We start from the raw sequence: 25,628 nt of genomic DNA on the forward strand, positions 1-25,628 counted from the left end.
ATAGTATTTGTGTACATTTTTTAAAAATAAGGCTATAATTTCATAGATAACACCAATAATAAAGTTTCTATCCATTTTTTACATTATAATTTGTACGTCTTGCTGTAAACTCACGCACCTTGTGTGGAATAGCACTAATTGTAATATTTTATCTAAATAATTAGTATGTAAAATAAATAATAGAGAGTAACATCGTCTTTATTCTAATCATATATAAACGTGAACGATAAAGTTTCGTTACTCAAAAACGGAAGTCGTCACGTCATCCAAAATGGCGGCTTCCTTTGCAGTTTGCGACAATGTGATAACGTGTTATGATGACTAACTTTTGGTTTGCTTCTACAATCGACTTTAATATCGCCTACTTTTGAATCACTCTGTTTAACTAGTATATACGACCACTGGGCCTTGTGATTTTAAAGGTGAGACTCAGTAGACGGCGATTTAGTAGCGAATGCTAGCAGGCTAAAGTTCCGTGCGCTAACCCAGCACGTTGGCTCAAGTCTTGCAGCTTCATTTGGCAATCAGTAAAACGTATTGTATTGTTCTCTCAAGGCGTTAGTGTGAGGCACTTACTTCTTTGTACTGAATTTTGAGATTGTACTGCAGGTTTCATGGCCTTGCTATTTTAAAACCTTTCTTCTGTCAACGCTGTCTTTTACCTGGGTAAACTCGCCCACAAATAGAAATGGCTTCCTTTAAACCTACAAAAATTCCTGTTCATCCAAAACTTGGAGAAAAAGTGACACAGGATACTCTGTATTGGAAAAACTACAAGGTGAGTGTCGTTCGATCTGCTAAATAGACATATCCGATGCTGAAGTTGGCTTCCGATTCAATTTAAACTCTCCTTATACGCTGTCGACAATTTACCTTACATTTCCCCTGAAATGCACAATCGGAAGCCAACTCCAGCGTTGTCTGTTCCTATGCTTAATTACATGGTTTTTATATTTGTTTCTCAGTTGTGATGTTCTTTTTCTCCAATAGGCTCCAATCCAGATAAAAGAATTTGGATCAGTCACAAACATTGACTACTCCCCAGTCGCCCCACATAACTTTGCTGTCACTGCATTCACACGAGTAAGCAGTCTTGCCCAGCACTGAGATATTCAGGAAAATGTTTTCATGGTGTCATTCTGTGTTGGACATGTTTACACATTTTTTTTCTTCCACAGATCCATATTTATGGCCCATTCTCACAGGAGCCAGTGAAGACATTCACAAGGTTTGAGGACACGGCTTACTGCGGGAGGTTCCGTTCAGATGGTCAGCTCCTTGTGGCGGGATGTAAGAACTCAGTGGTGCAGCTGTTTGATGTCAACGGCAAGGTGGCCCTCAGGATGTTCAAAGGACACACAAAGTAGGAAACTTGAATTTAATATACTTATAGTTATGTCATGCTGGTGCAGGGAAAATAAAACTACTGTATAATATATAATATAATAATATATATATAATAAGCTAATTGTAGCTGTAATTAAAGCTGCTGGATATTAAACTATAGTCCAAAATGTTGCAGACAGTCATAGTAGTTAAGGCTAGAGTTTTTTGCCCTGCAGCTAATAAGACACCAAGGCCGTTATATGCGTTTGCAGACCACCCATCATTTTACAGATTGGGGATAAAACCGTTATACAGTTTCCCTTACATTTCTGCTCAAAACCTTCAGCGTTGACAGTGCATACCCATTCATTCCGTTATAGAACCAACACGCCCAGGTGTTGAGACAAATGCACAGACCCTCTTGTCATTCAGCCTGTTTGGTAGAGGAAGAAAACAAACACGCATGCACATGTATGTATATCGAGGCCAGCAAAATTATTGAGTTTGTTTTTACTTATGGTGTGGGTTAATTGATTTATAGTTGATTGTGACAGGCCTAACATTGAATCATGGAATCTTGAGTAATCCATTGACTGAACTGAATAGTAAGACTCGGACAACACCGAAAATGGTCAGGCTTGGCGAACTTCTGGTCAGGGCTGATTGTGAACTTTCTTGTCTCTTTTAATTACCTTTAGAGCTGTACACTTGACAGACTTCACCGCGCACCAGTACCAGATCCTCAGTGGGTCTGATGACCATACTTGCCGGCTTTGGGACATCCCAAATGCAGTTGAGGTCACCAGCTACCAAGAACATACAGATTACATTCGCTGTGGCGTCACGAGCAAACTCAACAGAGATCTCTTCATTACAGGTGGGAATAGTTCTGTTGTTGCTACATACACATTCTTTAAGGATGGAATACAGTGGATTGAGGTATGGCCATGGTGACCAGGGTGTGCGTTATGAATGATGTTTGTTTCCCCTCCCTGTAGGCTCATATGACCACACACTCAAAGTGTTTGATGGCAGGATGGATAAGTCTGTAATGACTATGGACCACGGCCAGCCAGTTGAAAGTCTGCTTCTCTACCCTTCTGAGGGACTCCTTGTCTCAGCGGGTATCTAATGATTGTTTTTATGTCAAAAGCATGTAATACTGGCTTTGCGTATTATCAGTTCTCCTGAATTAGTATATGTTCTTGCCGTTATTAAACTCCCTCGGTTCTGTGCCAAAGATTATTCAAAATGGCAACAGGCATAACTGATTATTTGATTAATGGAGACTTGGAACTGATTGTTGGTTAAAGTGTCCTGAGGGAACTGGGGCATTCAAGCATTGATTTTTTTTTGCTCTCATCAGGGGGACGCTATGTCAAAGTGTGGGATCTGCTGAAAGGTGGCCAGCCCCTGGTATCACTGAGGAACCATCACAAAACTGTCACCTGTGTGTGTCTGAGCAGCAGTGGCCACAGGCTGCTGTCAGCTTCTTTGGACAGGTATGTAAACAGATTGATAGGGAGCCATGATCCAGCATCATAAGGTATTTTCGAAGAGCATATTGACCTAATATATTTTTTGTTTTATTCAGGCACGTGAAGGTGTACAACACCACCAACTACAAAGTGGTGCACAACTTTGACTATGATACCTCCATCCTTAGTCTTGCTTTGGCTGTAAGGAACTGAAAAAGACAATAGTCAATTTTCAAGTCAAATCTGTGTAACTCTAGTTGGCTGATAGTGACCATACAATTGTTTTTCTTTTCAGCCGGATGATGAGGCCATTGTCGTGGGTATGACAAGCGGTATTCTGAGCATCAAGCACAGGAAAAACTCTGAAGAGTCGAAAGAACTGTCGCGTCAACAGAAGCGGGGACCTTCATACCGTGTGTTTGTGAAAGGAAAGAACTACGTCTCTAAACAAGTAAGGAAGCGTCAAATGCAATCTGGTTATCAATGACTTCAAAGTTCTCATTGTAAATAGTATAAAGTTTTAATTAATTGCTGGCTTTCTTGATGAACTATAAAGATTGTCATTTTAACATTCTTAACTGTCAAGTATCTTGAGATGTTAACCAATGTACAATAAAATTACAATTAAATAAAATGACTTAGCCTTCGATGCCCCTTGAGAAGATATGTAATGGAGTCACATTCATACCTATGGGCAATTTGGATTCGCCAATTAACCTAGCATGGCCGAGGGTGGACTTGACCTCGTGTCTCATAGATGTGTAGCCTCTGCGCTAACCACTCCTCCACCGTGCAGCCTTAAAAGGGGACCTATGATGCTCATTTTCAGCCCTTTTGTATTGAGTTGTGGAGTCCAATAGAGCAGCTGCACACGATAACCCGCACAGAAAGCTTTGTAGATCTTCCACAATCTGCACCTATTCAGGCTACATTTCCTTGGATTTCCAAAACAGTCTGTTTTAATGCATCTGGGCACGCCTACTCCTCTGTGATTGGTCCCACTCGGCTTTTACGGCTTGTACCCAAGCACGTCCACATAAGGAAGTCACTGGCTTAATCATTTTAATGAGCAGTCAGATGCTGTCTATTGTTTCAGTGAGTTGGTGCTTTTTTGATTATCAACACACTTTTTCTCTTGCTGGTCTCTTCGGGGAGTTGCTTCGGGGGCGGGTCTTGGGGAGTCGGCCCTGGCTTTGCCCACACCCACGGGGCCGGGGGATCTCTGGCGGTGGGGGCTTGACCTGGCTACGCAGGGCGGGGTTTGCTGGGTGGTAGAAGGCAGTCTCTCTCCTTTTGTCATTCTCAGTGACAATTACACATTCACACACTCGCATTCACATACACAACACACCTCCATATGGACACTCATAGCACATGGGTGCTTCTCTATACAATCTACCATCTTATCCCTGATGTTTATATGGTATTGGTATGCTATTATTACAGTAATAATGATGTCAAGCAGTGAGATTTTAATTACTGTAATAGTATGGTTGTAATTGTGTTTACTATCATGAGTCATGTCTTCATTGTTACTATTGCTACTGGTAAGTTGGACTGTTTCATTTCAGTGATATCATCTCCATTGTGACCTTTAGCCATCATTGACATTTAACTGTTCTGTTTGTCACTGTTGTTGTTATGGGAATTCTTGTTGCTGCTGTTTTTGTCTCTCCCTCTACTGCCTCCCCCACCCCACCTTTCTCTTCTTCTTTTCTGTTCTTCTTCTTGCTCCGGTCCAGTCGCTCCAAATGGCATAACAAAAACATCAAATAACGGCAAATAAAATTTCATGGTACAGGGAAGTTGTAGCCAACACCTTTCCTGACACAGAGCAAATCTGTCTAGCATGTAAGGGCATTTAGATCAACAATACTATCTGCCCCAATGGCTGGACGGGACAAAAAAAAACACACTTTTTCTCCATGCCCTCACTGGTACCGATCTGTGGTGCTATTACAAAAATAAAAGCGCATGCAATGATTTGAACACTTCATTGTTGTTTTGACTTTTGATGCATATTCTTTCAGAATGTTTTGGTTTAACTGTGTGTCTAAGGTTAAGTTAAGGAGTTACAGCCACCATTATTAATATTGTTGTTTTTTTCTTCCAGGATGATTTTCTTGTCAGTAAACCTGTGAGACAACATCTGGCAAAATTTGACAAAGAGCTAAAGAGGTTCAATGTCTCCAAAGCTTTGGATGTAGCTCTGGAGGTACATGATTCGAAACATAAATGGCTTTTCATCCCATTGTCAATTATATATTTGAACCAAATACTTGAAAGTATATTTCATTATTAACAATAAAGATTTTGATTGTCTTCTAGTCGTGGACCAGACGGAAGAATCCGGACATTGCTGTTGCTGTTATGAAGGAGTTGAATCGGAGAGGAACACTGAAAAACGCTTTAGCAGGACGGGATGAACAGGATGTGTCGAAGTTGCTCAACTTTTTAATAGGGTGAGACTTGAAACCCCATATTCTGTCTTTACTACCAGCAGACTTTTAATGGCTGTCTTATTGTAAAACATAATTACATTAATATATTCAATCACTTTAAATCACCACTCGTTAAGTGTGGGTGCAATGATGACAAAAACATGTACATTGAAAAATATGATTACCATACTGCAGCACAGTTGACATGGCATCTGTAAAGCTGAATTGTGCTATAGGTTTTAGTGACTAATAGACAACTGTAACTCTTTGAAGTTGACTAAATGTACCTTTATGAGGAAATCCGGTACTGTATTAATATTTTTTCAAATGTGTGCTCTATAACTGGTTAATGAAGATTATTTCCCTGTAACTTTTCTAGGAACTTGGTTGACCCCAGGTTTGCGTCTATCCTCATCATAGCAGCTGATATGATCCTGGACATTTACCAGTCAGTCATCGGCCTGTCGCCTGTCGTGGATGGCCAGCTTTTGCGTCTTCAGGATCTGCTGAAGAGAGAAATTGATTACCAGCAAGAACTCATGGAAGTGCTGGGTATGTTGGACACTGTGTTTTCCTTCTGCCACCAGAGGACGGAGGTGCCGTGCTCAGGAAACGGCAGACCCAACGGCCTGGGTGGGGGAGAAGGTAGTAGTACCTCACAACCTCACCTCCAGACTACCTGATGCCTCTACTATAAGATTTTTATCAATGCATTAGACTAAAGGTGCTTCACATCAGGGACATGTCATAGCCCCATTGGATGAAAAAAGTTTGGCGAAGGTTTCAGGAGAGCCTATTGGACTAATGCAATGTGCATTCATGTATTCAGATTCTTGAGTAGAAAATCAACGATTTTTATTGGAAAGACTTAATTATACAGTATACTTTCACTTGTAAATGGAGTATGTGTGAGCTTGTCCATGTCTGTATGATATGTTGCTATTCATTGCATTGATAAACATTTCTTAGGAACACATGAATAAACTTTTGTCATATTGTTACTCATATTGAGGTTACTCTCTCTGAGCGCCACAGATCAGTTTCTCAATAGTTTTTCAAATCGGGGAGGGGCGCAAGTTCTTTTTTAGGCCATGGCAGAAAGTTACTAAGAACCACTGCACTACCCTAAAAAGTTGCAAAACGAACACTGAAACAGACTTAATTAGTGATGTTACTGTACCTTACTGTATGACGTGTAGATCCATCTCTCACCTTTAGAGGTCGCTATCAGCCAAGTAAACAATTAACGTTGACAAGAGAGGAAGTGTCAATCTCTGCTGCTGAGGCGAGCGAGGTAAAAGGATCAAGGCTCAGCGTGTGGCAGTTACTCCTCCTCCTAAATAGCAGTCCCTCCAACAAAACATGTAGTTTTCAAAAAACAAATGAAGCAGAAGCGGGTGGTGGTGTGTTTGTTTCCGTCGGACCGTCAGGTTTCTTCTGGGTTTGAGCTTGCGCGCCCAAGGGTAAGTCCATCAAAAGTAACTGACTGCTTTGTTTTTGTCAATAAAAAAATAATAAAACGCTTTACTAAAAATGGAGGTGCCGAAGATGGATACTAATAATAGATAATATGAATATGCTAACACCGTAAAGAGCCTACAGAAATAATAGTTCGTGGTGCATTTTATGTCAGTCTTGGTATTGTATTATATGCTCTGTAAGTGTCAACTATAGTACATTTTTTCCCCAGGACATTGTTCCCACTGATTAAAACAGGAGTTAACCCTGCCGGACTGACCCATATTAATTTTTTCCACTGAAGATCACCAAATGCAGCCTGCAACAGAATGTCTACTTCGGGAAAAAGTCTTATAATTAACATTAACCCCTTGACACGCAATAAGATGGCAACAATTCTGCCTTGCATTAAAAGGTAAAACGATCAGAGCAACCTAATCATTATCATTAATCATGAACTCCTTTTTGGGTAGTTATATTGTAAGAGACGGAAACAAAAAATAATAAATACATCTTTATAAAATGTGAAATAAGTATTTGATCCTCAGTAGGTTACAAGGTGGAGAGGAGAACATTTTGAGGCTGTCACTTGGCAACTCAAAATTTTCTCTTCCTTCACTGATTGTCATTGGTTTTACAGTCCAAAGATGGGTTAGGCCTCACCAGCATGTTAGTGTGTGTCTTGAGTTATACTCCTTGTTGCCTTGGTTGCATGTTTTGGGTCATTGTCATTGTAGAAGACCCATCTTCTGTGTTCTGGACAATCATTTGTGTACTTCATGGGTACATACCCGGTCTGTGGGCATCAGAATTCTTCCTGGGTTGAAGGGGGCAAAATACAAATTAATTTGTGACCTTTATTTGGATGCCTTTATGGATATTATTGAATGTTTTTTTCCCCTCAGAATTTTTACATTAAAAAAAGAACATAAAACTCTGCATTGTTGTCTTTTGTCAGCAGAAAAAAAGAGAAAGTTATCAATGGATCCAATACTTTATTCCCACAACTGTAATATTACCAAGTATGTTTGCTTTGTATGTATATTTGCTTCTAATGTTTGCTTTTAATTGCTATTTTCAACCAGCAGGTGCAGCAAAGATGGAGTTGAGCAGAAGGAAAGTGCCTCTCTATGTGAGTATGTGCTTCAATATACACATCATATGGTCAGATGATCTCAAGAATCACAATTTAACTATCAAAAAGGGAAAATGGTCATCATAAAGCTGAATGTCAATGACTCTCAATTGACCACAATGACATACTATTAGTTATGTGCCCTTTTTTGTCAAAAGGTTAACAAGTGTGCCTGGATACTGTGATTATGCAGACTTTCATCAGTCTCTGAATGAGTCATTGAAGTCTTTTGAATTCTTTGGAAAAATAACAGTCTGTCAGCACAACAATGAATAGCAGGCTGGCATTATGTTTATCCAACTGGCAAATCAGTAACCACGGGATTCATTCACTAGCCGTGTTTTTTATTTGATTTTTAATTAGTCATAGTTTGAATGGAACATTTATTTGCAAGACGTTTCATATATCCTGTTAAATCTCAGGGCAAATATTGTACGCCTATAGCAGCTTGCTTGATCTTAGCATTGTAAGCAAATATTAATATTTGAGGATCAAAGAGGTGATAAATTTCCCTCACTGTTTCCAGTCCATTCAGTCCTTTCACATTTGTCCGTGTGTTTTCTTCATTGTACTGAGGTCACTTTAAGTTTGCCTGACCTTGTTTATTACCTAGACGGATATATTTGTTTTTCTAGTGAGCCGGATCTGATGCAACCATTTTATCATCAATGTCGACAATGATGATACATTGTTGTTGAGTTGTTCCTGGAGCCACATTCAACCATAAAACAGAATTAATTATTAATATATAAAAAAAAACTGATATGTGATGTGGGGAGGGGCGACAGAGGCAAAAGACAAGAGCCAATGGGAAACTCTTTGAATTACACAGAAAACACGCCATGTTAACATTTGGTGTCCACTGTCTTTCAAGGTCATCTTTAAAAATATTGAGCTTTTCCTGTGCCTTCTGTACTTCTGTACATGTCTCCTGCCCAGTGTCTTTCTTATGGTAGAGTCATGAACCCTGACCTTAACTAAGGCAAATAAGGCCGGCAGTTCTTTAGATCTTGTTGCGGGTCTTTTGTGACCTGTTGGATGAGTCGTCTCTGTGCTCTTGGGGAAATATTGGTTGGCCGGCCAATCCTGAGAACGTTCACCAATGTTTTCTCCGTTTGTGGATAATGGCTCTCACTTTGGTTTGCGGGAGTCCCAATGCTTTAGAAATGGCTGTATACTATTGCTTCCTATATCAACTGTTTAATTCATATCCTTTTTAGCAATTTCAAGTGCTTGTTCTGTTGCCTCCAGGTATACCATTGACTCATATTTAAAGACAGCCCTCCGGAATAAGGATTTACAGTACACTAATGATAGCGACATAGATTTATTGTTACATCTATAGCTGACCTTTTTTTGGGCTCCAATCAGTCTGTCATGTCTCTGTGCTACAGTTCTGCTCTAATTCACTTTCTATCTCCCTTAGATCTGTCATCCAAACTGCTCTGGCCTGTTGGGATCAGTGCAGGTCTTTGCAGAAGACACTCAAAAGACATTCCTCTTTTTATTGAGGGAATTTTTATTGTACCCTCAAGAGGAAATCTGCTGAGAGATTTAGTGTACTCGAATATTTACAAATCTTCACATCACAATAAAATCACAGTCAACTGTATTTTAAGGCATACGAATACTTAATTTCCTATTTTCTCTTTTTTTTTGCCTTAGGGGCAGGCTAAGGTTTTTGCATTACTGGAGGGACAGGATTCAATGCAGGAAGATGCTGAAGTGTACATTGTTCTGGAAGGATCTACACTGGTGCATGTCACCAGGGCTCGGCGTGACGTCATGCTCTGCTTCATAGTGCCTGGTATGTACATGTGAAATGGCATGTAAGTACATGTTTCACTCAGGTCATGAAAAAAAAAGTTAAATATTGAATTGCTCCTGCGGAAAATACAGCCGTTCCTTTTCCTGTCTGTGATCTACTCGGGAACTGTATATCGCCATTTCCATCATGACACACACACACAGACATACTGTACACACATGCATAATCTGTGACTTGATGTCTGGAAAGGCATAGCCTCTTATCAGCTTCCTCTCAGGAGGGAAACTGCTCCACAAACAATATGTCAACATTATAGAGGCTCTGACAGAGACGGCAGGCGGTCAGAGTTCCCGCTACAAAACCCGCTCCGTGAAAGTGTCTCAAGACCCAAGGGTTCCTGTCTTTGTTGAGAAAATCAAAAGAAATCTTCGTTATCGTGCAACACCAGAAGGAAATATGAAAGCACAGGAGCTATTATCAGTCAGTAATGATGCTTTGATGAAATGTGCAAGGAAGTTTGAAAGCACTGCCATTGCTTATTTAGAGATCATGAATAATTATTTATTCACTGAACTGTTTGAACTCCTTGATTATTGCCTTTTCTAATTTCCAAATGAAGTACAAAATGTGCCAAGTGCTGGGTGGATTGTGAACATTTTATTTTTTATAGGACATAACCTCGCTGAGGTGGTCTCCGTGCAAGCCTACCTCTGTTCCGAATCCATGCCTCTCACCTGGGTGGGCGGAGCAATGTTGGAGTATATTCAAGATGATGCTCAGGTATGAAACCTACATGGAAATAAAATACTTACCACATTTAATACATATACCTTAACTACTGGGGTGATTATTTTATCAAAATTGCCAAGAGGACAGGACATTACTCACAAGAAGTTAGGGATAGTTCAGAAACATACCGTATGATGCAAAAATCAATTCATTCATTTTCCACCGCTTATCCTCATGAAGGTCGCGGGGGTGCTGGAGCCTAGCGGAGTACAGCCTGGATTGGTCGCCAGCCAATCACAAGGCACATATAGACAAACAACCATTCACACTCACATTCATACCTATGGATAATTTGGAGTTGCCAATTAACCTAGCATGTTTTTGGAATGTGGGAGGAAACCGGAGTACCCAGAGAAAACCCACACATGCACGGTGAGAACATGCAAACTCCAAGGGTGGAATTGAACTCCGGTCTCCTAGCTGTGAGGCCTACGTGGTAAACAACTCATTCGCCATGCAGCCTACTTGTTGTTTAACCATTGAATACTAAAGTGAAAATGTTATTTTAATATAGACACGCATCCTTGTCAACTCTGCAGATAAACAGTTTTGCTTCTCATCCATTATATTTGAGGTAGCACTGAAAAGGGTCTATAACAGCAGCCGATGAGAACAATTACTGTATATGGCGTTGAAGGAGATGAGGCATTCAAATACGTTTTTTGAACCTCCTTAAGACCAAACAGCTGGTCCTACAATGTTGATTATGTCACTGCCATTTTGTTTTGGTTATTCTCAGGACCTGGCAGAGCACCTGGTGACACATAGCCTGGACTCCATGGATCACAAAGAGCTGAGCAGCCTCTTCAACCTGGGACAGGAGAGTTCCCGCTGGGTTATGGATCGATGTGTGGCCATCGCCATGGCCAACCTGGATATTCCTCCAAACTGGAATATTTTGGGAAGCCCCAGTAGAGATGGTGAGAATTGGAGTCAGACTATAGATGCAATTTCTATTTATTTATAATTCAAATATGGAAATATTTGGTACACTCACTGACTGTATTAGATGAACAAGTTCAGCAGATGGAGTCCCCAGTGAGGGTACGGTTCAGACATGTGTAATGATGAACGGTATCACATCAAAGAAGCGTGAAGAAGGTGAATGAGAGGAAAGGTGAACTCTTCAACTTTGTTCCCTTTCGCAACCCTCATATCCTTTCTCCACAGTAATTAGCATTTTCCATGCATGCTCACCGGACTTGAAATCGGAAGTGAACACGCTCACATGTGTGCTTCTGTTGAATTCATCAAAGCCAATTAGGCAGCATCTAATGTGGTTAATAGAACCGTTCCATCTGGACCTTGCCTGAGGCGGAGCTTGAGTGTGTGGCTTGACCACCATGTTTGCTAGATGTCGCCGTCTGTTCATATGAACTCTAGTGGTTTACACCCACCTTCAGTACATAAATAAGAAACTAGATTTCAGGCTAATGTCATTATGGCAGCCTGTTTCATTGCAGCGTCTCCCTCTTAATGTCTGCAGTTAATTTGATAACAGCTTATTGCTCTGTGTGACTGAACAGTAAATCCCCTACATAAAGAATCTTCTCAAAAAGTACTTTTTACATTTGACTGCTGCATATAAATCTTTTACGGAAGTGGGTTTTTGTTTGAAAACAAGAAAACAGTCACGTGTCTTGTATCATAATTCATGGAAGATTCAATGTCTCGTGTTGTAAGACATAGATGAGACAGATCAGATCAAATCAAAAGGACTCGTACGTGTCAACCCTTGACCATTTGCAAGTACAGGCTCTTGACAAATTGAATTACGATTTTAGGCTATTAAATCCACCTGAAAGAACAACGCTAATATTGACTTAGAACACACCCTAAGAACACATCCAAGCCATTCACTTTCATGAAATTTACAGTTGTGATAATAGTCAGCCCTAATGTTTAACTGGTGTGGGAGTAATATTAAAAGGCCTTTAATTTATGCACACACACAGACTACGCCTTGGGCCAAATTTCAGAGCTGGCACAACTATGACTATTATGTGCTTTTGTGATTTATGTTCCTTGAACACTTTTACTGGGTGCACCTGTATGATGTATTATAATATAATACAACCATTCAGCTATTTAACCCTGTCAAAACGGTAGTCATTTGAAAAACATTGTATATTTATAGTGGTTAGCATGTAGGCCACACAGTCAGGAGATCAGGGTTTGATTCTCTCCTTGGGCATCTCTGTGATGAGTTTGCATGCTCTGCCTGTGCGTTCGGTACTCCGGTTTCCTCCTACCCTCAGTTAATTGGCGACTCCAAATTGTCCATAGGTATGAATGTGAGTGTGAATGGTTGTTTGTCTATATGTGCCCTGTGATTGGCTGGCGACCAGTCCAGGTTGTACGATGCCTTTCACCCGGAGACAGCTGGGATAGGCTTCAGCATACCAGCGAACCTAGTGTGGACAAGCGGTACAGAAAATGGATGGATAGACTGTGCACTGTTAAACCTCAAACATAGCTAAATATTATACCCTCCTCTTATGTCATACTTATAGGTTATCACATGGTTTGTCTGGTATCAGGCCAGGTATCATGCCCCCAAGTGTCAGTATCAGCTGATACTGGTATGCGGGGGCATGATACTGGGCCTGATACCAGAGAAACCATGTGATGATCTTATTATCACATACTATTTAATCATGAGCTTATTATCACGTACTATTTAATCAAAAGACCATTTTGTTTCCAGAAAATTTTCAGTTTATTACATGTATTATATCTAAACAGTGTAAACACAATAATTGCAAAAATATTTCAACAATAATATTTTATCAACAGTCTTATTTTATCAATGTCTGACAATTAAAGTTCCATTAATCAAGTTTGGGTTTTTTGGTGACTGGAGAAGCACTAGGAATATTCATAGTTACAGTGACATTTCCTATCACATGCACGGAGATTAGAAAGTTAAGCCCAGGAGCCCACTTCATGACCTGGGCTCGTGTGCTGTTCTCTGATTGGTTGTTTCACGGGCACGATACCAGAGCAGCGCGCTCTGAGTGGACAGCTACGGGGGCTGATACTGGACATGGTTAAACTCTATATTATATCAGTATCACTGCCCTGGGCTTTGACACAGTATCATTTCGGCCTTTTCCCGTATCATTCATGGGCGGTTTCTAGGGTACAGGGCCAATTAATATTGTAGTATGTGATAATAACCAATATGGTCTGTTCTTAATCGGTTGAAGAAATCATCACCTTTGCAAGCCATCATCGCTGCACCTTTTTAAAGCTTAAGGGAGATTGAGAAAAAGCAGTCTGATGGTACGTGTTGATAAACTAAATCTCCTATTTGGTGTGCAGTGGAATCTCCCTCATTAGAAAAAGACACACAATTTTTGGTTGTAGCTTTTTAGTTGTCTATTATACGTCTTAATGTGATGTCATCATTTGATAACCATAGAAACAAAAATTTAACTTACTGCAACATGGGAAAGGGTCTGCTTGCTGAGTGCAATATGAGCATACAATTATTTCCCACTGCAAAGCACAAGCGCGTGGAGGTTATGGTTTTTGTATTCTTAATGGATTTTGATGAAATTTTCAGGAATTGCCCGAAATCGGATATGGAAGAACTGATTACATTTGGTTTGATCCGTATCACCGTTTGAGTGCAGGAATTCTTTAACATTGGGAGATACGGCCATTTTCGTCGTTTGCGTTTTGACGGTGCCAAAAATGGTCAACGGGAAAAAAAATACAAGACAAGTTTCCAACAGGTTTTACAAAATATCAAAGACTGATCCAATGTAGGAATATTATTTTGGTGTCATGTGAAAAATGTACTTGACGAATGCCTTTGAACATACAAATCAATCAACGTCACAGAACAAATTGTGTTGTAAGTTTTGAGGTTCCATTATACATATTTGTGTGGGTTATCATACAAAAATTGTAATACTTGTGATTACAGTTCTTGTTGGACTGCTTTGAGTGGCTGACAAGAAAATAAGAGGCTATTGGCTTTGTAAAAATGTTTTATTGCCTTAAAGTGGGTCAGTGGGCCACAGGGATTCAGTGCTCTGCCAGAGAGCAAATCAATCAGTGTCATTCAGGCTAATTATCACCGAAAGTAGTTCATCAAGAGAAATTCACCTCTTTATAATGCACTATTGTTGAAATAAATCTTATCACTTCCATCCAGCCATATGTAAATCTCAGCTACAATTGTCACTGTTTTATTTTCTGTCATCAGATCACAGCCCCAAAGAGTCCCTACTCCACCTGGCTGTGCGATGGGGTCTGTGTAGGCTGGCTGAGCTGCTGCTTTGTCAGCCAGGGGGTCTGATGGCTATCCGTCTTCCAAACAAGGAAGGAGTCACGCCACTGCAGCTGGCACACTCATCAGGCAACAGGGAACTCCTGGAGCTCCTCACGCAGTAAGTTTCGACTGTGAGGCCACTGAAACCACATAGTGACTAACTGAACAGACAACACTTTTTACAGTGGTATTTATCGAGGCAGTTTGCCTTATTAAGAAAATATTTGCTATGCATTTTTAAGGTAGTTTTTTTAAACACGCTGAAGGAATTAGCCATCCATAAATCTTGGCTGCAGGACATGTTTTCTTGACCTGAAAAAAATCTCCAACATGACAGTGCTTGTACTTCAGGTCATCTTGAATCCATGATAAATACGTCTTAAAAGGTTGTAAAATAGTATCCCCAATGTAGTGATAATAATCTGCCCCGCTGTCCATATACTGGGTTTAGAGTTATTGTTTTTTTTTGTCAGGTCATACTTTTATTTAGTCTCATTTGCTTTTATAACATTTCTATAAACACTCACTTGTCTATTAAAATGGTTTTACAGTGTGTGCATACCTTCTGTGTTTTGTCTACTCTCATCTTGTGGCAGCCCGCCCAATCCTTTAGCCACACCCCCTGCAGGACTATCTCAGGTGTGGGCAGACCGCTCCCGCTTGCTGAGGTACTGTCATGATACGGGGAATCTGACTCTGACTGTCCGGCAAAACCTGAAGTGGAGCTCAGAGGAGAGCCGCCATGCTGATATCTTGTTGCTCAGGAATAGACTTAGAGATGCCAACTTCCTCAGAGAGGTCAGTGTCTGTTTTTTTCCCCCAGTAATACCTTGAAAGTGGTATTGGAACAGAAATACATTTTCAATTTTGGGGGGGAATTTCATGTTTGGGGGGGATCATAAATCAAAGCAAAGTATTGCTGCCCATGAATTTTGCATTCAAGGTGTACTTTTCCTCCTTCAGGTTAAATCACTAAGAAGAGAACACACTGAAGCCATTTTTGGCAAAGAAGAATTGGTGGATGATCCTGCAGAAAACGGTATTCTAACCTACCCGTATTTGTATGCTTTGTAGGATTTCTCCGGCTTTTAAAACAATGAAACACAGCATTAACTGTTCTTCATGTGGCAACCTTGAACCAGTTTTCCTCTGCTTGTGTATGTAGTAGTACTAACACACATTCACTGACCTCATGTGGAATTTGCAGGTACTGCAAGTGGAAAATAACATGATTGTTGAAATGAAAATAGCTTTGGAAGTGACATAATTTTGTATAGGAAACATTGCAATGACGTGGTAGTAGTAGCATGATTCAGGTCCTAAATGTGATACTGTGTGTACTGTAACTCTACATCTATTTGTTTGTTTTAGGACTTTGTTCTGGTATCAATGGAGGTAGTTCAGCTGCAGATAATAATGTGAGTAAAATAATGCCATTTTAAGAGATCAAAGAGTTAGCCTGGAACATGATCACATCTTTTCCATCAAGCTTTAATGTGACAATTAAGTGTGTTCATACACATCTAGGAACCACTGATTCAGCCATACAGTTGACTTCAGAGTTGTTATCATTTCCAAATTTTTACCATTGCAAATACTGAAAATTAATATGTTCCAGGCTCATACTGTTCACATCATAAAGTTTGTGTTAAGTGCACAGGGAATGTTTTTTTAGTGACACATGTTTAGTGCGCAGACCTCACAGCTAGGAGACCCGAGTTCAATTCCACCTTCGGCCATCTGTGTGTGGAGTTTGCATGTTCTCCCCGTGCATGGGTTTTCTCCGGGTACTCCGGTTTCCTCCCACATTCCAAAAACATGCTAGGTTAATTGGCGACTCCAAATCGTCCATAGGTATGAATGTGAGTGTGAATGGTTGTTTGTCTATATGTGCCGTGATTGGCTGGTGACCAGTCCAGGCTTCTCACCGAAAGACACCTGGGATAGGCTCCAGCACCCCCGCGACCCTTGTGAGGATAAGTGGTAGAAAATTAATGAATGAGAATGAGGAACCGTTCTTAACTCATATGTGTACAAAGAGAGCGTTAACACCTGTAAAATAAAACCAAAATAAAGTAAAACTACTCACTTGTTGACAGCTCCTGATACATATTATGGTGAACAGAAAGGCATTTGCCGTGGTCTTTTACATTTCTTGTTGGAATAAAAAATGTTACACAGTACAATATTCTCTGTCTGTTACAAAGCCACGTATGTGGTATGTACTGTTTAACATGACACCTGCTTGGTAAAATGATACTATAGACTGCTATATTATACTATAGAGTGCCTTTAAGCTGCATCCATTAAATTAAAAAATATATATATATTTGTAGCCCATGAGCCCTATATATGTAATATATAAGGCTCACGGATGGAAGTGTCCATTTGAGTAATTTTTGCCAGAACAGTGCATGTATGCGGTCATTTTGCTCTGATTTTACATGACTTCTAGTCATGAATACGCTTCTTTGCGCACCCCCGCCCCATCTCTTTGAGGCGGGGATGACAAACAACGGATGTGACATCATGTGAAACTCAGCAATTTATTTTTAATTATCTGTTTTGTTCATATTGAATTGAACAGCCAGGCTCGTTCCCATGTCCCAGTCAATTCCATTTCTGATTCTATAGTTATAATTACACTTTTCCTCTTTGTCATTACTGTGTCAGATGCTCACAGCATTAAAAATGTGTTGTTTTAAACTTAGCAAAGTTTTTACTTGACTTTGGAGGCATATGTTTTACTTTTGGGTTGTGCCATTTTGGAGGTTCCACTGTATTTCATAGTAAATGTCATACATCTGTTCAAGCTGCATGAACATCTACATCAGCCAGTGTAGAGTGTAATATGCACTGCCACCACATCCGTGCCCCTCAATGCTCCTCATTGTTTTGTGTCATTGTTAAGGTGTTGGAGGCTCCACCTGGCAGAGTTAGCCTGAATAGCCTACTTTGTGAGCGTGTTTCATGTTTCTATGAGACCTGTTGTATGCGCTACAGATGGTTACCTAATTGATCTTTCTCACTGTCGCACACCCAAGCCCCTGCCAAACACTTGTGTTTTTGTACTTAGCCAGACTTGTTTTTTTTTTTTAAGTGGAATGCTTGTAACCTGATGGAAAAGTCTCACTGTGGAAATGTGTGTGCTGCTGGGTGAACACTTTTTCTCTGGGCAGGACTACGACGAAGCACTGATGTTTTGCCTGAGTCAGGAGTGCCAAGAGGACCAGTTTTTGCAGTTCGACTGTGGTAAGATGCCTACCTTAAATGAAATATTAAATGTGTTTAAATGGTGATACAATCAAGGTTGCCTTTCAGAATGAATCTATTTTAGAATACTATATTAATTTTAAAGCTTGTGGTGCTCCAGCTGTGGATATTTAGAATGTGGTCATTGTTATTGTAGGTGGGTCCCAAGTAGCTTCCAATTATTTAATGAGCCCAACAGTAGGAAACTGTCTGCCTTCCCCATGAATTGACGAGTCACATTTCATCCCCATGGCCTGTCTTGCCTCCCTCCCTTACAGTTTTTGGAGACCTGTCAATCTCGTTTCACCACAGCAAGGACACATGGAAGGGATTTTTCTTAACATGGCTTGCAGAGAGCACTCCTGAATCATCTTAGTCCTTCCAAATTTCTGCTTTAGAAATGAATCCTAACAATGTGGCTTAAGGTGGCTTCTTTTGGACAGACGCTTTGAGAGTGGGAACATCCTGTGGCTTAATGATTGGCTTGATTTGCTGGATAGTAGAATGATGGCTGAGTGTAAGAATTCTGTGGTTACAAGCTGAGGCTTTGGGCTTTTACAACATTGGCAATGGACACCTGCAATCTGAACTTCCTGTGGCTGGTGTTGTTTTCCGTTCTTTATGATTTAGCCATTTTGCTCTCTGTATTTGTCAAACCCGTATGTGGGTTGAGGATATTCACATTTTCTTTGAACATAGCCTGCCTGTGACCTCAGCTGATCCCCATATTTCCTTTAGTGGTTTAAATAAAGAGTTAGGATGACTTTGTTTGCAACATTTGCATACAACCTCACATGGGGACTAAAATAAATAGCACAGATGGGAACCAATTCCACTTATATCCATTTAAGTGCCTAGTACGTAATCTTATTATCGACAGTCCAGACTTTTATCGCACACTACATGGACACTTGACTTGAATTAAGGCGTCATCAAACAGACAGATGGAACCTCTGCCGTCAGAGCTTCAGCACCAAGAGCAAAGGGATGAGGAATTTGGAACATAGCTGCCATATTCTCCCTGTACTTCTTGGTATCAGCTCCCTGCATCTCAAATCTAAACTCCTTAAATGGTTTAACCCAAATTAAACACTCAGCTTCCAGTTTTACAGTCGTTAATGCCAGCACATTGATTACAAACAGATTAAAAAAACACATTCTCTTGTTTGTCTTTCCTCCTCACACCCCCACCAGTGCCCTTCCAATGCCCCCCAAATTCAAATACCCAACCCAAAACACACAACAGAACCCAAATGCGTACACACACACACACACACAAACAGATCATTTGCCCCAATTCCCATTTGAATGTGAACAACTATCAAATAAAACTCCACTCTGAAAGGCTCTGCTTAATATAACTAAAGAGAGGAGTCATGGTTGTGCATGTGTGTTTGAGAGGGAGAATGCAGGGTTAGAGTCCTCTGAACGGAACAAGGGGTATAGGATACAAAACAGGGGCTGATTGTGGCTGAATGGGGGGTTGCCAAGGCTTTCCCGAAAGTTGTTTCCAGCAGCTTGTTGAGATCCCCTGGGAGAAGGGAGTGGAGTAGTGTGAGAATAGTGTGTGTCAGTGAAGGAGACGAGAATTTATGATACTGGTAGCTCGCAGAAGTGATGACAGATGATGACTGTAATGCCAGAAATGCTAACAAGAGTCTCTGACCCTGGCTGAGGGATCTAATTGGAGAGCGGAAAAAAGGATTACACCTCATACAGACCCCACAAAGCCAGCATTAATCTGCACAAGTACAGTGCCAAAGCACCCCCACCCCAACCCACCCCACCCCACGTGCACCCGCACAAACACTCTCACACATTCACGCTGCATTCTGCCCTCCAAGCACTCATATGCTTTTCCCATTACATTCCGGCATTTAGATGCATTCTCAACATGTCACTATGCCATTATCTTCCTGTTGCCCCTTTGTGTATCCCTGATGCTGTTAACGAGGCACTGTAAGATGGCAAGAGTGGAAAAGAAGGGGGTGGAGAAAAGACATAAGACACAAGACTGAAGAAGAAAACAGCCACAGCTCTCATTGTTGTCTCCATGGTGAGTCTGCTGACCTTGCAGTCTGCACCTTCCCTCTCTGTCCTCACAAGGAGTTCCATGGCATTACATGCAAAACACTGTGAAGTGGAGCGACTAGGAAGGCTACACTCGCATTGGAGTGAATGGCTTTCACCTTTTCAAGTATGGGTACCAGCGTTCCAGCCTGGCGTATCTTTGAGACAATCATGAACTCACAGGGTTAATGATTTCTCCAGTGTCTGAGAGTCACCTCCACTAGGCTGTCTGCTCTGGTGTTTGTGTTCTCTGTAGGTTCTGAAGTCACTCCTATGTTTGATTTTCTCTCTCCCTCCTTCAGTCACCCTTTCTGGCCAGTAAATGACCTCCTTCGCCTGCCTCTGCCAGCATGGCTTCACCTCCCTGCTCCATCCAAACTGTGTGTGGCAGATGAGTGAAAAGGCAGAGGGATCCATAGAGTTGGATAAGATTTAGGAAAATCTGAAAGAAAGTGCTGAGAGAGAGAGAGAGAGAGAGAGAGAGGACAGGAGTTGATTCCGTCTCTGTTGGACAGTTTGGAAAGGGGAAGGGGAGGGCTTTAGGGGGAGGGGTGACTGGGGGAGACAGGGGGAACATGCTGGCTCTCTCCTAAAGTGTCAGAGTGTCTACAGTGGGCTCTGGAAAAAGGAGAGATTGCTGCAGGAATGGATGTAAACTAACTACTTTTTACACATCTTGAGCTGGTTGGAAGAGAGCACACCATGGATTCGGACTCAGATTCTCCTTTTAACTACTCATGGCCCTCTTTTCCAAGGATGCGGATGCGTAAGAATTCTGGCAAAAAAGGTAAAGTGTTGTACGGTATAAATGTGCTAATCCATCATTGACGCTTAATGTCGTAAAAATTTACAATTTTGCATATCAAATGTTGACTTTGGATAGGCATTAACGTTTAGAGTGATTTGTTGATGAAGTTTCACAGTTCAAATGGTGCAAAATGGAAAAGACAGTCATAAAAGATGGATTCAGACTGGTGCCATCACACATACTTATTCACAGGCTCTTACTCACAGTGAGATAACTGTTTGTTTGCCGGTGATGTAACCTGATATCTGACAGTATGTTGCGGAATGTCAGATGTCCTCACTAGGTTGATTGAGTGCTTTGGGGACTTTCGACGTCTTCAGGACACATTGTTGTTTACTTCAATGACCCTCCACCCCGAGGAGTCCTGCAGGTTCATACGACATACGATAATTTTAATATGCACCTTGTATCTGTGCCTGTACTCGACAACCTTGGTGATGCTGGTACAAGTTGGTTCACTGGGGACTCATAAACTCATCATGCACTTTTCATGCATGTTTTTTTAAGAAGAGAGGGAAAAAGCGCAGACAAACACAGCAGACGCTCAAGTTACTGCCATGTCTGTGTCATGGCTTTACTCCAGCACTCTTTCCTTCATTTTTGACCATAAACCTCAGCAACATAATCCCAGGTATTGCCTTTTAATTGAGACTGACAGTGGCAAATTTTATAAATGCCGCCTGCCTGTATTACTAAGCCAAACACCAAGATGAACTCCACCATCAAACTGACCATATAAAGTCTTAGCCAAAGTGATTGGCTTGCTTGAATTTTAAGTGGATCTCCTTTATATAATATTTAGTACGGCCTCCAACTTTTGGACAGTGAACATGTTCAGCTGTGAAAAGAAACTTTTGAGATTAAAAATCCAGACACTGGGTATGATCAGTGGAGGAATTTCAATTAGTTCTTAAATAAGACATCTCGTTCAATCAACTGATTGTGAATAAAATTAGAAGAATGATATTTGCATCGTAAATGTACACAGTGTCAGGAAGCCTTGTTATCAATGAATAGAGTTTATTAAGCAGAAAACATAACTGGACCTGAACTTTGTAGCTCAGAAGACATGCCAGAAGACTTCAGGGGAGGCGCAGCAGCTGGAGAAAAATAAAGAAAAATATCCTTTTTGAAACCTGCTATATGTAAAAGGCTAAATGAATAGCTTTTTAGTTCAAACGCTGAACATCTCGGATAAGCAAAAACATTTCTCAAAATCTTTTTTTGGGTGGGGGTTTAGTGGTCCCCAACCTTTTAAATCTATGAACCAGTTTGATGTAGGGGATATAATGTCATGTTATTTATGTATAGTGTATAAAACACCATATATAACCAAGGGTCTGATTAAGATATTACATTTTGTCTGACTACAGTGAACAAAAGTCTCAGAAAAGTAGCTTCGAACAACATCAAATTAAATCGTATGAGCCTTAAGTTTGTTTTCCAGTGAGAAGTTTATGTCTGGGGAACAGTGTGCTAGCATGACTTCACTTGATATCAAATAAATACGAACACTAGCACTCAACACACATAATAATGTCATCAAACCTCACCTTTATGCATTCACATCCAGCATTTGGGAACAACAAGGTGAAAAAAAGAAAATAAATATGTGGTCATTTCCGGTGTGTAAGACGCTCCTTTTTCCTTAAACTTTGAACCCTGCGGCATATACAGTGGTGTGACATCTCCTTTAAATCGCAAAGAACACTGCGGTGTGGCATCTGTGACATCTCCTTTAAATCGCAAAGAACGCTAAAATCATCACACAACAACTCAACATAAACATGTAACAACTCTGGGCTTTCCAACAGTATATTATTTTTCCAATGAATAATCATGTGTATTTACAAAATTGTTTTCCACGGCCTGGTTTGGCCCCGCCCATGGACCGGTACCTTGGGGACCCATGTTCCAGGTGAATTAAAGAAATATTCAGAGGCATGCACTGTTTTCAGGTTACCCGCTAATGGAATCCATCACTTTCTTCTGTGGAGACAAATAGTCTATTATTGTGTTTGACAAAGTAATTGAGTTGCCATGTAACATTTGTATTTAGGGTACCTGGTAGAAGTGCACCTGCGCCAAGCGGAGTGTGTTTTCAGGTGTGAAGGCCTACAAGTATATTTGTTCACTCTGAAGGCCGATAAGCTACTCACATAAGCTTTACGTCCACTCCGGATCTCTTGGGTCGGCTAGAATGTAAACATAACGGTAACACGCAATGTGATGCTTGGAACGACTGTAGGTGTCATGGCTCATGGCTGGTAGACAATTGTTTTTACTGTTTAAACAGCCATTTATAAACAGGAGTCAAAAATCATCATATCATAGGGTAATAACTTTTTGCTTTGATTTTCTCCAGTTTTATACTAGATTTATTATTTTACTAGACAGTTTTTTTTGTCAGATGCTTAAAAATGACATCATAATGATAATAATGTAGGCTTTACCACATGGACAGGTATGACTGTTTATTTGGACCTTTTCCCATTCAAAGACAGCGAACTATATGAGAAAGAGCCCTTGTCACGACCTACCTCCCTCCCTCCTTCCCACCCTGCCTTCCATTTCAATGTCTCCCTCCCAGGGGTGTGCACAGGTTGAGGGGTCACTCTCTGTGTTTAACTGCCCTGGTCTGGAGACCTGTCACTGACTGCCGTCTTTGTCTCGCTTTCTGTAAGCGCTCTGACACTCTTCAGCTACTGTATAGGGTTAGTGCTCACTCGGGGACAGGCTATGAATATCACATCTCTCCACATACACTTTCTCTGAGCACAATCCTCTACAAATAGCACGACACGCTGCTCTGCATTCCTTAAAACTCACTTTGAAATGGCAACCTGTAGACATCGCTCAACGTGAGCTCTCCTGCTGCTCTGTTATTCCTTCGATAACTAATGTTAAACACAGATCTTGGTGGCTGACAGTAATGATGGCTGAGGCGGTGTTTAATGGGTCAGAGGTGTCAGAGTGATCCTGTCCGTAGCAGCCAGCTGTGGCTTCGAACCTGGCCCAGAACTTGAATTATGAGACTCCTCTGTGAAGTTCCTGAAGTGGGTTTATATGAAGTGAGATCCACTTACAGTGTTTGACCCTCACCCAAAGCCTATGACTCCCTGAATTTTTATTCAAACCAATTCTACAATGAAAAACAGATATGTGTTTGGATTCAGGTGTATATACAGTATAATGTACTTGTAAACAGTAAACAACAATCTGTACGGTTTGCCTTTTTCTGCTCATTTCAGCTGCAACTTATTTGGAGTCTGTTTGGGGTTTGGGACATGTGATGTGGTCCTGGAATTGCAGAAGTGCTTTGGAAATTCTGATCAGGGTAGTGTGAGCGTTGTATGTCATACAGATGTGTGACTTAGGTCGTCTATGCATTTGACATGGAAAGGACCATGCAAGATCATCTGGTTCTCTCATCAATGTCTGTTTGACTCCTTGTGGGTTCTCAGATTTATTGGACACGCAGCCAACAGGAAACAGCTATTTGCTGGTCTGATTTATTCTAGTTTCTCAAGCTGGACTTCTTTTCTTTTTACTGTGTTGTGCCAGCAGTTTGAAATCACAAACTCTCACGTTTTTAGTCACAGTAGTAGAAACTGCGATACCTGCTCCACTTTTGACCATTATATCACTGTAATATATTCTAAGAGTGAATTAAGTATAAGTATAATATAACGAATATGCCTGAAATAGCACCAAGAAACAGTGTTGTGTAGTCGCTTTGTTTTGTGTTGCGAAAAAACAGCAGAGGGAGATGTGTGTGTTTTAAGAGCAGCAGTGTTTTTGCGTGGGCAAAACCAGGCTTGGACTCACAGTGGTTCCACTGTGTAGAAAAGGTTCCCGTCAATGCTACTGTGTGCTCACTGGAAGTTATCTTCGCTCTCCACCGCCACATTGCAATCGGTGTGTGAGAGAGGGGGGTGGGAAGCAAACCTACAGATGCCCAGGCACAACGTCCGACACACCCATTCACGTGTGTGTGCAAGGAGTTCTTGAGACAAACGCACACACTCATATGGAGTCTTGGCGCACTGAGCTGCCCAAAACGTCTGTGTCACTTCCTGTATTTTTGAGAGATTATTTGCCGTCGCTGTAGCAACCAAATAATAATATTGAAAAGTCTCTTCCCTCTTTCATGCAGAGAAAAGCCAATCTATTGGAGAGAGCCAGGCCTCATCCCCCACTCTGGCCGCTGCTGCCAGATTGTCAGCGATGATCCATGGCAAAGATAGAGTGTATGCCAATGCCATGCTAGTAGACCAGGTGAGTTAGGCAGGAAATGTATTAAAATTACTCTCTCTTTATTTTCTTTGTCTGATGCAAGAGAATAATGTATTCTTTTTTGACTAAAGTGGTGTGAAAAAGTGTTCAGGCTTGCATGATGACTGTAATGTTAGCACCGTAGCTCACATGGCTATGTTAGTGTTACTAATGTTTGCGTCCTCCTGTCCCTCTTGTTAATTTTACATCGTTGTATGTGATGTATGACATAAAAAACACAGCTTATTAGCAAACAAGACAACTTGTATTAAAATCTGGTATCAATGCATGGGAAGTAATGGCGGGATTAAATGAAATCTGTTTTTTCCTACTCCTTTTCATACAAGTTTAATTGTGAAAGTGTAAAAATATAAATATAACTTTCCTATGTCCTTTCCAAAACAAACCATTACCAGGGCTAAATTGTGGCTGACACACTTCCAATACTACTATTGTGTGACCTTTGTGACTTATTTAAAATTCATCCATCCATTTTCTATACCGCTTATCCTCAAGAGGGTCGTGGGCATGCTGGAGCCTATCCCA

The 25,628-nt window shown here is 40.9% G+C and overlaps 2 protein-coding genes across 5 annotated transcripts in view; both read left to right on the forward strand.

Annotated features, from left to right (window-relative positions):
- The first annotated feature begins 249 nt into the window (after positions 1-249).
- utp15 (UTP15 small subunit processome component) lies at positions 250-6,215 on the forward strand. 2 transcript variants are annotated; one of them, XM_058071503.2, is made up of 12 exons: positions 250-422; positions 687-778; positions 991-1,083; positions 1,179-1,363; positions 2,025-2,203; positions 2,325-2,450; positions 2,693-2,828; positions 2,921-3,005; positions 3,100-3,255; positions 4,918-5,019; positions 5,133-5,266; positions 5,625-6,215. In XM_058071503.2, the coding sequence occupies exons 2-12, from the start codon at positions 689-691 to the stop codon at positions 5,926-5,928; spliced, it is 1,590 nt and encodes a 529-aa protein (XP_057927486.2). In that variant the 5' UTR covers positions 250-422; positions 687-688; the 3' UTR covers positions 5,929-6,215. The 2 variants fall into 2 exon arrangements, with proteins under 2 accessions (XP_057927486.2, XP_057927485.2); XM_058071502.2 differs by having other exon boundaries at positions 250-778; positions 5,625-6,214.
- A 217-nt stretch (positions 6,216-6,432) lies between these two features.
- Positions 6,433-25,628, forward strand: part of LOC131128392 (rho guanine nucleotide exchange factor 28-like) — a 35,010-nt gene continuing 15,814 nt past the window's right edge. For 2 of the 3 annotated variants that reach the window (XM_078789649.1, XM_058071192.2), the window contains exons 1-2: positions 20,601-20,786; positions 24,964-25,085. In XM_078789649.1, coding sequence (XP_078645775.1) covers positions 20,702-20,786; positions 24,964-25,085 — 207 coding nt within the window. In that variant the 5' untranslated portion in view covers positions 20,601-20,701. Of the gene's footprint in view, positions 6,709-7,788; positions 7,836-9,503; positions 9,646-10,276; positions 10,387-11,134; positions 11,316-14,611; positions 14,796-15,273; positions 15,476-15,640; positions 15,717-16,048; positions 16,096-17,856; positions 17,930-20,600; positions 20,787-24,963; positions 25,086-25,628 lie in introns of those variants that run through there. The other variant, XM_078789650.1, reaches the window with a different exon arrangement.

Source organism: Doryrhamphus excisus, linkage group LG3 (genome assembly GCF_037039965.1).
Source record: "Doryrhamphus excisus strain RoL-2023G ecotype Guam linkage group LG3, RoL_Dexc_Guam_v1.1, whole genome shotgun sequence".
In the NCBI taxonomy this organism is placed as follows: Eukaryota; Metazoa; Chordata; class Actinopteri; order Syngnathiformes; family Syngnathidae; genus Doryrhamphus; species Doryrhamphus excisus.

What these genes read in the sequence shown, in the direction of transcription:
- utp15 (XM_058071503.2), top strand. Translation starts at nt 689, where the DNA reads ATGGCTTCCTTTAAACCTACAAAAATTCCTGTTCATCCAAAACTTGGA. An exon ending in TCCTTAGTCTTGCTTTGGCT is followed by an intron (nt 3,006 to 3,099) that starts GTAAGGAACTGA and finishes TTTTCTTTTCAG; the next exon opens with CCGGATGATGAGGCCATTGT. An exon ending in CTTTGGATGTAGCTCTGGAG is followed by an intron (nt 5,020 to 5,132) that starts GTACATGATTCG and finishes ATTGTCTTCTAG; the next exon opens with TCGTGGACCAGACGGAAGAA.